The 17,010-nt window shown below is 46.0% G+C and overlaps 1 protein-coding gene across 1 annotated transcript in view; it reads left to right on the top strand.

Annotated features, from left to right (window-relative positions):
* Window positions 1-17,010, top strand: part of LOC126484382 (UDP-glucosyltransferase 2-like) — a 114,319-nt gene that overhangs the window by 89,880 nt on the left and 7,429 nt on the right. Inside the window, exon 6 of the mRNA XM_050107870.1 lies at window positions 3,565-3,784. Coding sequence (XP_049963827.1) covers window positions 3,565-3,784 — 220 coding nt within the window. The remainder of the gene's footprint in view (window positions 1-3,564; window positions 3,785-17,010) is intronic.

Here is a 17,010-nt window from a genome sequence, read left to right as displayed (position 1 = left end):
TGATGCGGTTCATGCAAGACGGAGCTCGACCCCATCGAAACAGGAGAGTGTTTGATGTCCTGGAGGAGCATTTTTGGGATCGTGTTCTTGCTCTTGGGTATCCAGAGGCCACTGGCATGGGCCTCAATCGGCCGCCATTTTCTCCGGATCTGAACACATGCGATTCCTTTTTGTGGGGCTATATTAAAGACAATGTCTACAGCAATAACCCCAAACCCATTGTTGAGCTGAAAACACCCATTCAGGAGGTCATCGACAGCATGCAGAATTTCGCTGTTCGTCTGCGCCACATCATCTCCAATGATGGCAGACATATCGAACACGTCAGAACCTAAATCCGAATATTTGTAGTGATGTTCACATGTTGAATAAAGTGTGTGCAAGCCATAGTCTGTAACTGATTTCCTTTTTTTTTCGTATAGTTCAATAACTGTCACCCTGTGTAGTGACAGACTTCTTGTTAACACACATGCTGAAATGACGACTGTGAAATAAACCAAACCATTATGGAAATCTAAATAAGAAATTTAAGACAAATCTGAATTTAATGGAAAGTTAAAAAATGTAAGCTCTCGATATGTAGTGTTATAGCGACACTGCTAAGTCCAGAAATGATGAATTGGCCTTGTTAATCGTTGAGGAAAGTTGTATGTGGCTGCAAACATTGTGGGACATCTGTTGAGACATCAGAACACAGCTTCGCCGCCCGGGGTATCCGCGCGGTCTAGGGCGCCTTGTCACGGTCCGTTCGGCTGCTCCCGTCGGAGGTTCGAGTCCTGCCTCGGGCATGGGTGTGTGTATTGTTAGTTTAAGTTAGATTAAGTAGTGTGCAGGCTTAGGGACCGATGACAAAAAAAAAAAAAAAAATGGTTCAAATGGCTTAGAGCACTATGGGACTTAACATCTGAGGTCATCAGTCCCCTAGAACTTAGAACTACTTAAACCTAAATAACCTAACGACATCACACACATCCATGCCCGAGGCAGGATTCGAAACTGCGACCGTAGCAGTCGCGTGGTTCCGGACTGAAGTGCCTAGAACCGCTCGGCCACCGCGGCAGTTTGGTCCCATAATACCTTACCACAGATTTCCAGATTTTTTCCAGAGCACAGCTTCCATGGTAGTAGAGGAAGTTGCAGAGAGGCAAATTACATAACAAGACAGATTTAGGAATATGTCCAACAGATAACTGAGGTCAGTGGATTTATGTGCTATGTTGAAATGAACAGGCAACCTAAAACTGCCCAGAATGCCGCCGAAAAAGGACTGAAGGTTGAAATTGTTATTGTTTCTGAAAGATCTTTAAGTTTGCTTGATGTGGTTTACTACATGAGAAACTATCTTATTCTTTGTAAAAATAAAAAAGCAAAAATGAAACGGATGGACTGTTGGAGGCCGTGGGGAGAATGGGGCCTGCAGAGGTGGCAGGGCAATGAAGGTATTAGGGGCAGTATGTACAGTGGAGGCAGTTGTGGTAGTTGAGGCAGTGAACTGGCATGGGCAGTGGGGGCATTGGATTAGTGAGGGTGGTAGCAGTGCCGATGAGTAGTGGTGGTCAGGGTGAGGAGCATTGCAGAGTGATTGGGATAGTCAGGTGGGGGCGGGGAGGGTGGTTGGGTGATTGGTGTAGAGAGTGCATAGGTGCACTGGGGACAATGGGGGCAGCAAAGCCATAGAGGGTGGTGCTGGGCAGTCGTGCACTGAGGACGTTGAGGGTAGTGGACTGTGAGAGGCATTGGAGGTAATGGCACTCCATTGGTGCAAGAGTGGTGGGAGTAGTAGGGGTGGTGAAGGATTGGGGGCAGTGGGGTTGATGAGAACAGTGGGGGCAATGAGGTTGATGGAGCATTGGGTAGGAGGGGGAGGCAGTGAGGGAAGTGGGGGTGGTGTGGCCTCTGGACACAGGCCATTGACAGGGAGGGGTGAGCGATGATGTGCCACTGTGACAGCAAGCTGCACCTAGAGACAGGACACACTACCTGTGAAGGAATGTGAAAGATAGTACTAACCACTGTCTTAAAGGTAGAAATGCATATTTACTTGTAGTCATGTCATGATCACCAGTTCTTATGCTAAAGGAAGTTTTCCTGCTTCATATCTTCAGGTGGGATCTGCACAGGAAGTGATTGTCAGTTTTGCAACGAACAAGACTAAGATTGGACGATTGTACAGTTAATGTTGGGAAGAAAAAGAATCTATTACTTTTAAGTTTCTAATCTAACACTGGTGCCGTTCCTTGAGATGAGGCTCACTGAGACTGTTTTCTCCATATTTACCTGTGATTAATTAGCAGTCAGTGCACTACTGTCTATGGTACAAAATATAAAATATTTAAACAGTTAACTTGAACATCACATTGATTCTATTTCCAGAAACTCTTGTGACAGTTTTCATGACAAAGTTGTATTAAGCCTGACATACTCTGTCACTTACTTTTCTAAAAGGAAAAAGACAGTTACATGAGTGATGTGACTGCACAATATAATGTGAAAGGATGTTTGTCATATGCAGTGACAATTGTATTCCCAAGCCACCAGGGAACCATCGTAACACAAAGCATTACTCTCTTGTCTATATGGTAAGAAATCATACATATCTATGACACAAAGCGAGGCACAGTAATTAACTGTACACTAAAAGATGCACTGGGATCACAGTGACACACAGATATGAGGTGTCCTAGAATACCAGCAGCTAGACACAGACGATACTAACTGCATCTCTAACAGTGTCGTACAGAATGGCTATCCCTGTCTGTATGTGCTCTTTTGTAAAACTGGGTACACAGTTGGTTCATATACAGTGTGTGATTATCAAGCTCCACTGTGTACCAGTACAGTAGAGGGTCCAAAAGCTGCATAAGCATATTAGATGGTCAGCAGTGGTGATGATTTTGGGGCTACAATTATCCAGTGTAGAATGTCACACGCCAAGTCAATTCCAGGGAGTGAGATAACTTAGATGTGTGATGTCCTCTCATTAAACGGTACACAACCACCATACCAGCATTATGTGATCCAGAGGAATCATTCACGAGGCAGAACCAACAACCATGTGTTCAACAATGAATTTGCATATACCATTTCCTAGATGTATTCTGGCTGCTGTTGTCTGTGTTGATGGAAATCAGCGTAGACTGCATCTCTCATAGTACCTCAAGGATCCATCCACTGACATACCTGTTCTCACCACAATGTTCACCTTGTTCTTACTGCTCATGAAATGGCCTTTTGCAATGTCATGTAGATATATTAACTGTGTCCTCACAATTCCCAACAGCTCGAATAGTGTGTTCCAAATGCGGATAACTTCGTAAAAATTGTAATCTTTGTTTACTTAAAACAAAAGCACAACAAGTGGCCTCACATTGGAGTACCATGTGTGTACACGAAAACACATTTCTTCCCTCCTAATAGTATCGGCAAGGCAGAACATATTTTCCTGGTTTTTGAAGATCCTTTCACTTATGGATTTGATGATCTTAGTTACTACAGTACTTTGTGCTGTTGATGTGCATAACTGAGCTGGATGGAAGGTGGTCTAACGTGAGCCCTGCACGACAGCCCACGACAGTGCGCGCGCCTTCGTCACCCACGGCGGCATGCACAGCGTGCTGGAGGCCATCCACTTTGGGGTCCCGCTCCTGGGCTTCCCGCTTTTCGGCGACCAGAAGCTCACCATGAACCGCCTGCAGACACTGGGTGTCGCAATTCAGCAGGACTACCTCCAACTGACAGCACAGTCGTTTGGGGTCGCACTGCGGTCCCTCGTCAACGACACCAGGTGAGGGGCACCTCAGATGTCAAGTGTAGCTGGCCAACTTCTCACTAGCTGTTACAGTACATGATTTAGCAGGGTCATTCACAAGGGACAAGCTGGAGGCTGTCAAACGAAAAGCGCAGAATGGATCGTAATCCGTGCGTTTATTGCGGAATCAAGGTGCAATTTGTTTCGCGATAATGAATTTGATCAGCCATAACTGTGACCACCGACCTACTATCGAAATAAACCTGTCCAGGCGATAGCAGTGCACCTGGCAAGGAATGAATGCTAGTCAGACACACACACAGTGTGTGTAGTATCATCGTACGTGTGTAGAATTGGGAAGACGCGCGACCTGAGTTTGGCCGAGACCAGATTCTGATGGCACAGAGGCTCGGCACGAGCATTTCGGAAACTGCCCAACTTCTCGGGTGTTCGAGGAGTGCTGTGGTGAGCGCCTTCAACACGTAGCGAAATCAAGGCGAAACCACGTCCAGACTTCGTGGTGTTGTGGGCCACCCGTTATTACAGATGTCGAACATCATAGGCTGCGGAGACTGGTAAAACAGGACAGGCGGTGAACTGTGCCGGAACTAACATCAGACTTTATTGGTGGGTACAGTACACGTCCACCGACTCGCCAGATCTGAAATAGATCGAACACATGTGGGGTGTGATTGAAGGTGGCGACAGCGCTCGCGGCCCCCTCCCGGAAATTACTGGAATTAGGTACCTTTGTGTGCAGATGTGGTACCAACTTCCTCCAGCGACGTACCAGGACCTCATTGTTTCCATGGTGTGAGCCGTCGCCGCTGTTATCTGTGCCAAAGGTGGACATACCAGGTATTAGGTAGGTGACCATAATGTTATGGCTGATCAGAGCACGTACGAATTGAAGAATTTTAAGTGAAAAAACTGATAGTATCTGCTATGAAGCAGACTGAAATATACTCGCTTGGCTGGATTACATTAAGTCATTAAACAAATAGGATCTTCCGACGTACTTTAAGGCACCTATCCTTGCATCCTCAAATGCAATGGATCTTGAAAGATCCATCAATAATCTTAGATAATTACTTGCGTCACTGAGAGATATTCTAGTTTTGACATGTAATACAGGCGGATAAGCGGAAGAATACGAAACTGTGGCATCAGAATCCCGTAAATATAATACGGTAGGATCGTACCAGTATCCAGCTCCTGGTAGTTCTCAGAAATCTCGGCTGCGGTGAAGAAATGATAGCGTGGTGTCGAGACGTAGTCGCTAGCAAATCATTGCGGAACCCGACACGTATCGCTCGAGTGCTGATACTCGTAGATACAGGAAGAGGGCATGAGGGTTGTATGAGACTGTAGTACCTGGTTTTTCGAAGGTTCTGAGTCATTTTACAAATGAAATTGACGACCGAAGATAAGTTACACAATATTACGGGTGTTGCTTGTCGCTTGTAGCATTACTAACACTTTTAACACGGTGGACAAATTCTGGGTAGTGTACTTACTTTTTTTCATTTTTGTACAACTCCAGTTAATTGAAAATTAAATCTGATTAAAATATGAGTTACTAAAACTGGCTTTAGATCCCAGGAACAACCAGTTTAAATTAGATTAATGTTTACGATGCACAGTAAATTAGGAAAACAGCTAAAAGTGAAAGGACAATCACGCTACACAACAATGCATAGTAAAATTAGATGAATAAGAACCAAAAATCGAAATGCAGTGAATATGACATATTGCAGTTGTTATTGTAAGGGGCTGATCGTAAACGATAGCATAAGCAATCTAAATTCCAGAGAGTGGCTCTGCGTCTCAGAGCCATCTGTCCGTTCAGCGTTTGGTATGAGTGTAGCCTTGGGGAGTTCATAATATTCAGAGTATTGCCCCTGCTCCCGTTGCATACGATCTTTAAGTTGGTCGTCGCATCTGTAATTGTATGTCCGGTGTCACGCAAATGGTTGGAAATTGCGTATTTACAACGTCACGTCTTTGAAACGGATACAAAAACTTCGCCCCATTTGTATAACATAACACTTTGCACAATAATTGCAGTACGTATGTATGTACCTGTTAAATCAAGTTTGTTATAGTTTATTCGTTCATTGTGGCGAAGGTTAAAGCCAGTGGTTCTTGGAAAAAAAATTCTGGCGGAACATCTTTATCACTCACTTTTTCTATTTTGGCGGAAATTACGTCTTATTATGGTGTCAAATAGTAATACGGTTGTATTGTAATTTGCTTTATTGGTGACTGGATCATTTGTTGTTTTGCAAGCGGAAGGACAGACAACATTTTCTACCGTATCGTCCAGTTAATGTCATTAGCAAAACCGGGGTTGCAGCCATTAACAAGTGCAATATGTGAGAAGAGACATTCCACCTTATGCAAGACACATTTTTTCCTGTTTGTTTCACCCAGACATGCGTGTGTGTACACATAATGGCGGCGAAAAACCTTGTCCATGTTTTGAAAAATCGGAGAAAGTGCAGTGTCAAGTGACCAAATGTCACGAAATCGGCCTGTCCACTTCGCCAACAACACATGAGAAAGCACCACAATATCAAAACCATGAGAAGTTGTAGATTGTGTAGCATAGTAGCTACCAAAATAAATGTCCAATAGTACCATGTAAGTTAGAAAATAAAAACAACCCACTGAAGATAGCACAAAATGTGCTGGAACATGTCTGGATGAAACAAAACAGAAAAAAGGGATCTTGCATAAGGCGGAATTCATCTTCCCATTTCGTAGCAAACACGGACATAACAAGAACTGCAACACCAAAAGATGATTATGTGCAATGTATCTGATTGCGTTTAGTTCTTGGTCGAAAGTTATGTATGAAAGCAAACCAGTACGTAATGTACACAGGAGTGATCTAATGTTGTTTTCTTTAGCTAATTGGATGATGAATCACCATATCTGTGGTTATAATTATATTAATACCTTCAGCTGCTATGTGCATTGATATATGTCAACAGGTACAGGTGAACAGGTGAAAATGTGTACCCCGATCGGGACTCGAACCTGGGACTCCTGCTTACACAGCAGACGCTCTATCCATCTTTTTTTTTTTTTTGCCTTAGACCGCTTTTTTTTTAGATGAGGGCCGAAATGTAAAAAATAAAAAAACGAAATAGTTGGCCGCGAACAGGCGACCATAAGTTTAGAACGCACGACGGTTTCCACTTTTTTTAACCTTCTTTTTTTCTTTTTTTAGTCTCCTTCTTCTTGTTGGCGAAGAAGCAATCTTTTGGAACAAAAAAAAATTTTTTTTTTCAAAGCCAAACTCAAATTTCTTTTTCCTTTAAGAATAAATTGTGAGGAATAAATAAGAAAAAGTTTTTTTTTTTCAAAAGAAAACAAAGACTCCGATTATACTGGTTTCTCCTTCCAGTAAACAAAAATGAGTCTCCTTCGTCTTGTTGGCGAAGAAGCAATCTTTTGGAACAAAAAAAAGTTTCTCAAAGCCAAAATCAAATTTCTTTTTCCTTTAAGAACAAACTATGAGGAAGAAATAAGGAAAAGCTTTTTAAGTCGTCGTGCGACTTGTAGTTAAAGACCAGTTCTTACAGGAGCTCCTGAAGTGTATCCGCCTACAGAATGCCAGCTCGTCCAAACGTGTCTTCTCATGGCGTAGGCGTGAGTTCTGGGTAGCAGATCTATTCAGTTCGGTTCGTTTTATACAGTTTTCAGCTTCTCAGGGCTTGGACGTTCCAGCTACTAGGTGGGTCATCGAAAGTGCTCCGTAAGAAATTGGAAAAATATTGTTTATAGCGTGGGTTGCGTATCAGGACGCAGTGTCGTTCGTTGAGATAAGTCCAATATCCTATCGTAGACTTGTCGCCTGAAGTAAAAAGATAGCGGATCGTGTGGCCACAGATCCAATTCACAGAGTTAGTTTTGGCGGAGGGGTAGAAAGTCTTATCGGGGTACAAAAGCATGTGGACGTCGATCTGAGCCGGTGTCTGGCGAGTAAGAAACGCCAAAATTTCCCGCGCAAGTGTCCAGACGTCTAGCGCTGTGCCACAGTGGAACCGGTGGACATCCGTGTCATCCACGCCACAGTGGGTGCAGACGGATGAATCGGCGAGATGGATGCGGTGCAGACGATCTCGGTTAACTTGTTTGCCATTCACGGTGATGTACCACGCTGATTGAACGTCTGATTCGAGAAAACGCGCATGGATTGCCTTCCATATGTGTCGCCACACGTACTGTGGATACTTACGTTTGATGGGGTTGGACGGGCGGCTCTGTTGTAACAATTCGGAGACTATTTTCGTGAGGTACAAACGTGTAAGTGGTAAGGACCGGTAGATATAACTGAACTCCAGGAAAAATCGTTGGGTGTAATAAAAGGGGGTTGGAATGGTCGATACCAGTACTGGGGCGGACAAGGAGGCCGGTGCAAAGTTGTGAAGCAGGAGGCTAGTAAGGCTCTGCGGGCAACGATGCCAAAGTTTTAGTTGGGAGCTGACGTATAGTGCCTTGACACGAGTCGGCACGTGGATGAGTCCCACCCCGCCACGATCTCGTGGCAGTGCAAGGGATTCATACTGCACCTTGAATAACATCCCCGAGCTGACGAAGGAGCCGAAGGCCATCAACAGTCGTCGCGCCAGGAGATTTGGGACTGGTAGTACTTGAGCCACGTGTGGTATACGGGAAGCATGATACATGTTCACGTATTGCGCGCGTTGGATAACATCGAGAGCTCGTAGCCGGTGATCTGCGAGATTTGCTCTGATTGTCTGTAGCAAGCGTCTACCATTGATAGTCGCTGAGCGGCGCAGGTCTGCTGTGAAATCAAGTCCAAGACGCTAAGGGGGGCAGCGCATCTCTCCGGCAAGCCCTCACCAATGAGCAGGACCTTGGATTTTGACACGTTGAGGCAGCTCCCCGACGCTTCGCCGTAAGTCGCCACCCATGTCAGTGCTGCTCGTACTTCATCTTCACTGCGCAAATATAGTACTATGTCGTCTGCGTAGGCTGTACAACAAAAACGGTGGCCTTGCACAGCCATGCCTTCCAAACGTTGGCGCATGCCCTGGAGCAGGGGTTCCAAGGCGAAAGCATACAAAATCGTGGAAAGAGGGCATCCTTGTCGTACAGATCGTGCGATGACCAGGGACGGTGTAAGACGACCATTGTACATGATTTTAGAGGTTGCACTACTCAACAGGCGCATAACCACTGTTACAATATCGCCAGGAAAACCCATATGCTGAGGAACTGTCCGTAAATAGAAGTGGTCAACACGGTCGAAAGCCTGGCTAAAGTCCAGTGAAGCCAAGGCGCCGGGGAGCCGCTGAAGATGCGCTAATGCTATTATGTCTCTGTAACGGCAAAGGGCCGTACGGATGTTGTTGTCGCCTCCTAGGGAAGCCTGGTCGCAGGAGGTGACGTAACGTGCGACCTTCTTGAGTCGCGATGCCAGTAGCCGTGTGAATATTTTCATGTCGCTGTTGAGCAAAGTAATTGATCGATAGTCCTGGACCCTCGATAGCCCGCGAGGTTTATGTACGGGGATAATAATTCCTTCTAGAAAGGCGCTCGGGACCAGTGTCATCGGTGACATCAGCTCTTGTGCGATTGCCGTCCACGTGGAAGCCAACAAATAGTGAAAACTTTTATAAATTTCGATGGGTATACCGTCAGGTCCAGGAGATCTGTTATCGGAACCCGCCTTGATAGCATCTACCACTTCATCTGTGGTTACGTCGTCTTGGAGGTCATGCACTGCATCCTCCGGAAGAGTGTTCGTAGTAAGCTGAGCGACTTCTGTGATCAGTGCTGCAGAATGCGGTACGGCTGCGTATAGCCCGGCAAAATGAGCATGGCGAGCACGACCGGTGCTTTGTTGGGTGTCGTGCCGGGGCCCTTCCACATCAGTGAGGACTTGGATCAGAGCTCGTCGTCGTCGTTGTCTTTCCTGAAGGAGGTGGTACATCGACGGACGTTCTTGAGGGATTCGATTAGAAGCTCGAGAACGGACTACAATGCCTTCCGAGTTACGCCGCATGATCAAGGAGATCTGCGCCTTCGTGCGATGGACCATCGACTGCCGGGCTGGCGAGAAAGGCATCGTCGTACAGTCACGTAGTATGGTATAGTAGAAGTGCAGGGTATTAGTTTGCCACGCCTTTAATTCCTTCCCAAAACTCATCAGAGTCTTCCTGGGGGTCGGCTTTGCACAGGAGAGCCACCATGATAAGGTGGAGTCATAAGCTTCTCGACGATGGTGGCAGCGTGCCCACGCTTCTTCGACCATACGGCGACAGTCTGAGGAGGTCAGGTGAACGGCATTGAGTTTCCACAGACCACGACTGTGCCACACTTGCTGTCGGGCGAGAGTGACGTCACAGAGGTACGCATCATGATCTGAAAAGGCCAAGGGCCAGACATCCGCATGACGTGTACCATCAGCAAGGGAGCGGGTAACGTAGATGCGATCTATGCGGCTTGACGAGTGAGAGGTGTAGAATGTATAGCCCGGTTGAATTCCGTGGAGCCTCTTCCATGTGTCAACAAGTCGGAGACGGTCGATGACCACTGGGAGAGATGCACAAGGGGAATGTCGCGGGAGTTGGTCCGCGGGCTCTTGTGTCGAGTTAAAATCCCCACCGAGTACCAAATCGTCCTGCGGACCGGTGAAGAGGGGTGTGACGCTTTCGGCAAAAAAAGTTTGTCGGTCATGACGGCGGCCAGTGCCGGACGGAGCGTAGATATTAATAATACGCACGCCGAAGAGTGTGAGGGCCATACCTCGCGCAGTGGGGAGGTAGATGACGTCCTCTGCAGGGAGTCCGTCACCTAGCAGGATGGCGACGCCGCTACCGGTATCGGATGCGGGGAAACATGGGTGTTGTATCCGGTGGGAACTAGGAAGTCAGCCACAATCAGCTCTTGTAAGAGTGCTATATCCACATCCGCAGAGTAAATAGTGTCTCTGAACATGGCCAGTTTATGGGGGGCACGAATGGTGGCAAGATTCATCGTGGCGATACGATATTGCTGTGTGCGGCCATCCTCAGTATTTGCAGAACGTGCGGTAGAAGTAGCCGGCAGGTGGAGACCCGCCGGTGGTCCCGCAGTGGTGATAATTACTGGCGGGGCGCCAGCCCCAGTGTCGCCAAGGTGGACTCCTGTGCAGACACGCTGGCAGTCTGTTCCGCTTCTTCTTCAACGTCATCGGCCCAGGAAGCTGACGACGTGGACATGTGACGGTCACGTACTTCCGGAACGGGTGTTGTGGATTCCGCAACATGAGTGGCAGGGGGACCGCCGTCATCATTCGTTGACAACGGCGAGGACACGTCCCTGGCTGCGAGAGTAGGCGTCACAGGAGGGGCGCCTGTTGCTGCTGCATCGCGTGACTGGACGCAATGTGGGAGATCACCGTCAGACATCAGGTCGACATCTCGTGGGGCCGTCTGAGAAAGGGCGTCATCGGAAGGCGTTCGTCGTCGTTTCCTGTGTTTGCGAGGCGACCGCTGTTTTCTGATGTGTCCTTCTGAATCAGAATGTGGTCGCCCGTCGTCTGACGCCTTACCCGTCTGGACAAAGGCAGACGTTGGCACGACACCGAGGTCGACGTCCATGGTTCCAACAGCAACATCGGTTTCGGTCTGCAAACCGGACGGTCCTGAAGCGAGCACTGGAGGTGACGCCGTGCTTGTGTCCTCGGCGCGTTGTGCTGCGGCGGGTGGCGTTGACGATGCTGCTGGCGCAGTCGAGATTGGTACGACGGGGTCCTGTGCAACCTTGGCGTAGGTGATGGGTAAGGACGTGACCGTCGAAGCCTGGGTCTCTTCACGTAACGGCGTCTGTATTAAACGGCGGTGTAAGCATTCGGAACGTACATGTCCCTCCTGGCCACATCCTGCGCACGTTCGTGGCTGTCCATCATACATGACGATGGCCCTCACACCGCCAATCAGCAGGTACGATGGGACATGTTTCGTCAGCTCAATTTTTATTTGACGGACGCCATTTAATACGGGGTAGGTCGTAAATGTTTGCCACTTCTCCGCGACGTGACCCAAGACGGTGCCATATGGTTGGAAAGCGGCAATGACCACATCCTGAGGCACCTCGAACGGGAGCTCAAACACCCGCAATGTCCGGAGACCGAATCCAGCATGGGCGACTACCACAGCACCCACATGTCCATCAGAGTGTTTAAATTTCAGTCTGGTGGCATGACGGTGAATTATGTCATTGCAAATTTCCTCCGTCGACATTTTGATGTAGACAACACTTCCAGTGATGGAAAAATGTATGCCGATTACGTCCTGGGGGTTCAAACGTAGATCCTCACGTATGAACTGTTCGACTTCGAAAGCTCTGGGTCGTGGATGTTCGGCCTGAAACGTTACTTTGAACGTTGCACGGCGGTACGAGTGCGCCATGGTGTACGTTAGTACTGGATTCGATAGACACAAACACCGCGACGCGGAAGTAAACACCGCCGAGAGCGGAGCGTCACACGGCGCGCGGAGCAGCTCCGCACGCTAGCACGGCTGCGAGCCGACTGACCCATCTGAGCCACCGAGGGCACAGAGGATAGCGCGACTGCAGGGACTATCTTGCGCACGCCTCCCGCGAGACCCACATTCTCACCTCGTATGTCCACACACTACATCCGTAGTGTCCCTCATTCCTCGTGGAAGCCATTCTTACCAAGACGCGTAAGAGTTCGGGTAATATGTGTACATCCGCACAGAAGAAGAAGGTCATGGCCGGAATTGCCACAACAATATACTTATATTCATATGGTGTCTGTTCTTTCGGACGTTGAACTGAAGGATTCAGAAGAATTATGGAAAGCACTATAAGAAATCATCAAAAACAATAAATATGTTTTCAAAATTTTACAATATAAAGCACATAACTAGATGATATTATTTTCAAAATATGGACATAAAGTACCCCTCCTCCCTTGGTATTGTGAGGGTTAATTTGTGCACGTAGTTTTGGGGCCAATGGGCACATCGATACCATGGAAATTTCTTTTTTGGTAGTTCTTGATCAACTTTGTACATTTACAGAATTTTTTAAACTTGGCCAAAATGTTGATGTTGGGTTATTCCTGCATTTGACTCTCTGGTTCTCGGTAAAAAGTTTTTGGACCTTACTTTCAGATCGGTCTTCTTTAAATAAAACCAGCCTAAAAGTGTAACAAAAATCAAGAACCAGCAGAGAAGTACCGAGCACGCACAGTTGACACTGTGCTTGATGTCAGGTGACAAGTAAAATATGTATTACTTAGTAATGGTACCAGTTGTGTAGGAAACATGTAATAATCAAAAGCGTTCACGTGGTGAAGACTCTTTATCAGTTTCATATAAATATCCAAGAGCACATTACACGCATTTCTTGATTTCACCAGCTCAAACTCGCTGTAATCAGTAGCATTCCCTTTTCCCTTGAATCCATAGTTCTCAAGGTTAATTGTAGTAACACATTAAGGAAGTGTCCGCCGCGATAGCTGAGTGGCCAGTGTGACGGATTGCAGTGCTAGGGGCCCGGGTTCGATTCCCGGCTGGGTCGGGGATTTTCTCCGTTCAGGTACTGGGTGTTGTGTTGTCTTCATCTTCATTTCATCCCCATCCGATGCGCAGGTCGCCCAGTGTGGCGTCGAATGTAATAGGACCTGCACCAAGGCAGCCGGACCTGCCCCGTAAGGGGCCTCCCGGCCAATGACGGCAAACGCTCATTTCCATTTCCATGAAGGAAGTAAGAAGTATAGAATATTTTTTCTAATGTTATTGAACAAGCAGAGTCGCGCTGTCACAGTCCCGCTTTAATAGCGTTAACTAAAGCATGATCATACTTTGTACACTAAACTCACTAACGTTCATCATAACTACAGCATTACCTTGTTCACAGACATCAAGGACACATTTGAGGTTGAATACTTGAATGACATTGGAATCATAGTGATTATTCAGTCACATAAAGCTAGTGCGCTGAAAGAGGCAAAGAAAAGTCTATTGCACGCTTCTAATAAAGCATTCTTCGCATTCAGGCCTATACGAGGTTTCTACATAACACGATATTCCTTCTTGAAAATTCGGCTCCCACACACATGTTATAGAATGTAAACAGGACTGTATCACTAAGTCACCGTTTCTCACTCATGTAACAAACAAAATCTTTGTATGACGATCTAGCAGGCTCTTTCGGTTTTCGTAACAAACACAATTTCGCCAGTTGAAACAACAGATCTCTTTCGCGGTGGTCCTCCTCCTGCTCCAGTGTTAAACAAGTAAGGTGCTTAGCAACATGAACTTAAAAATTCGTTTGGACTACAACAGTTTTACGGTTTCTTCACCCACCTCCTCCGACAGTGAAAATTAACTCCGAATGAATGTACTCTAGTATATTTTGTACTCACAGTGATTTCTTAGTCAGGTGAAAATTGTGTGTGGTGGAATGCTACGCTATGCGTGGATCGCGCTGACAGAAACCTCGACTTGGCTGTCTGAGTAAATATAAAAGACGTCACTTTGTGTTGGCTGGAATTACAAGTATCGAAAAAACTACAAGGTTTCGTGGAAGTGGTGAAATCGATAAACAGAAAGGACTCTAACGCTTTTTAAATAGCAATTACATCCTTTATTCATCGACAAGTACGTAATGGCAGGAGACCTTTATGCAGTGCAAAAGCGACACCCAGCTAGTGCAAGTTTGGACGTATAATATTTTTTTTGTATACCTATTATTTATAGTCAGAAATGTTATGCTGCTGTTTGAACGTTAAGGTACCGTGGCTTAGTTTCCAACATACATTTGTGGAAAGTAATCAAACTACTATTCACATAAAAACAAAAAAGACTGCGTGTATCTAATCGTAATGGAAGGATCGATTGGACATGGTGAATTGTGACAATATAGCAATACTAGTGTTCAACTGGACCTAAAATAGTGTACAAACAAATGGGCAATACAGCTGTAACAATACGTCCCTCATCAGCACCCCTAAGTATACTCACGCACTTTCCTTGTTCTTCTATCGATAGCGATGTTGATTACAGTGCACAAACCTACGTCAGTGATGTCTTTCCGGGCATTACATTTGTGGATGCAGTATTCATTATCACACATAGTGCCAGACACCTGTCCTTCACAATACGTGTTTGAAAGCATCTGGGCAGGATACAGCACCTTCCAGAAGCGCTGATTCGAAGACTTTGTCAGAAAATTTCGTAGGACTGAGGAGAATCGAGACACATAGCTGGTGTGAGCGTAGGCATACTAAATTTGTTTTGGGCGCTGTACAGATATGAAAGATAACTGCACTGTTTGTGTAAAATGAATATTTATTGCACTGCAAAATTAATGTGACTTGTGGTATGACCAGAGAAGGTGAGTGTGTGTCCTATTGTGAGGGATGTATAGATTCGGCACATTGATAACCGTGAGGGTATGAGAGAGATTTTTTATGTGGAAAATTATGTGTGCTATAGATACTGAGATTCGATCCAGAACCACAGCGATCAGGAGTAGACATTACCTCTACATCGATTAGTGTCAGACTGCAGCAGCAGTTGTAATATTTAATTGTAGATACACTGGTAAATATGTTCCTGGCTCCCAATACTCTTGTGAGTCTTGTATGTATTTGATGATCTATAGACATTTTTTGTGGGGTTTTTACTGTCAGTGCAATTTAGCCATCTATGCAAAATAATTTCGCCGCCGAAAGTCTCGTCTGCAGAAAATTATGGCGGACTGTGCTCCCATACCAACAGCAGCAGCAGTTTGACAGGTAAATTCAGTGAAGAACGGGCTGTTCTGTTAGGATCACGAGGAAGAGAGAAAGCAGCCTGTGCTATTCTGAGAACTGATTTCGCTCTGCAAATAGGTCTTCGCTCCCGTCTGGTCGCGTCAGCAACAGCGCCTAGGTGAACATGTATTTCAACAGGAATCTCTCAGGTGTCAAGTATGAAAGGGATGTTGCCACGCCGGCCAGTGTGGCCGAGCGGTTCTAGGCTCTTCAGTCCGGAACCGTGCTGCTGTTACAGTCGCAGCTTCGAATCCTGTCTCAGGCATGGATGTGCGTGATGTCCTTAGGTTAGTTAGGTTTAAGTAGTTCTAAGTCTAGGCGATTGATGATCTCAAATGTCCCAGAGTGCTCAGAACCATTTGAACCATTTTTGATGTCGCCGCCTCATGGTTGCAGGACCCGAACAGGCACCTGTGGGTGGCTTGGCAGCTGCCAGTCGTGTCGTAGCTTTGCGGGAGATACTGGTGCATCCCGACCTGTGTCTGTGGTAGTGTGCTGTGTGGCCCAATGGACAGGGAGCGGCAGGCGGCGCATCTGCGCATTGGACCCTTTTTCTTACTAACTATATTCCATCGCTCTGACTGACCTATAGGATGACGTGAATTAAAAAAAAAGTACCCCATACATGTGAACAGTAGCGATTTAATTAATTTGCATAATTTTTTTATATTAACGGTACAATACTTAAGGTGAAGATGTGAGTGAGTGGGTCACATGGAGCAGAACAACAGGCTAAGTACAGAACACTACGCTAATTTTTATGTAAAACGCAGTACAATAGTTTAAGGGGGTGGGTGACAAAGAAGAATACGCAGAAATGGAGTTCAAAAGCATGTGAAATTAAAAAAGTGTACCAGAAAATGGTGGGAGGACATAACTGATTTTAATTTAGCATCAAAGTCGGCACAATAGTTTAATGAAATGGCAGTGACATGGAAAACAACTTAACAGATCAGTAGGCTAAGTGCTGACAAAGCTTCAAACATTATGTTAACACACCCACAGTACAGTGCCAAACATTAGGTTATGCATCTTGTTTGCCCCATGTAACTGCATTTTCAAAGACCTACGTGTTTCCAAAGAGGAGAAAATGATGACCAAGAGAAATTCAATCCTCACAAAGTGAATTTTTTTTATAAATAAACAATGTACCCTTCAACTTGCTGTTATAACATCGTTCCTCTCTGTCAATTTCCATACATTCCTTAAACTGCCCTAAATCCTCTAAATTGTTGAAATAAACAATATTCCACACACAGCAATCTATTTCCCTCAAAATGACCGATCAACTGAATATTTTCCCGCCAATTTCCAGGAGGGTGTGTTGGAGGGGGGTTTACCAGAGGGGGAGAGGTTAATTAATTGACCAATTTGATTAAGTAGTCAATCAAATTGATAAGAGTGAGAGGGGGGCCTTTTCCAGTAACTCAGACCTGAAAGTGTTGTACTGGTC

The sequence above is a fragment of the Schistocerca serialis genome, chromosome 6 (genome assembly GCF_023864345.2).
Source record: "Schistocerca serialis cubense isolate TAMUIC-IGC-003099 chromosome 6, iqSchSeri2.2, whole genome shotgun sequence".
In the NCBI taxonomy this organism is placed as follows: domain Eukaryota; kingdom Metazoa; phylum Arthropoda; class Insecta; order Orthoptera; family Acrididae; genus Schistocerca; species Schistocerca serialis.
Note: the sequence above shows the minus strand (reverse complement) of the source record. Positions and strands in the feature narration are given on the sequence as shown.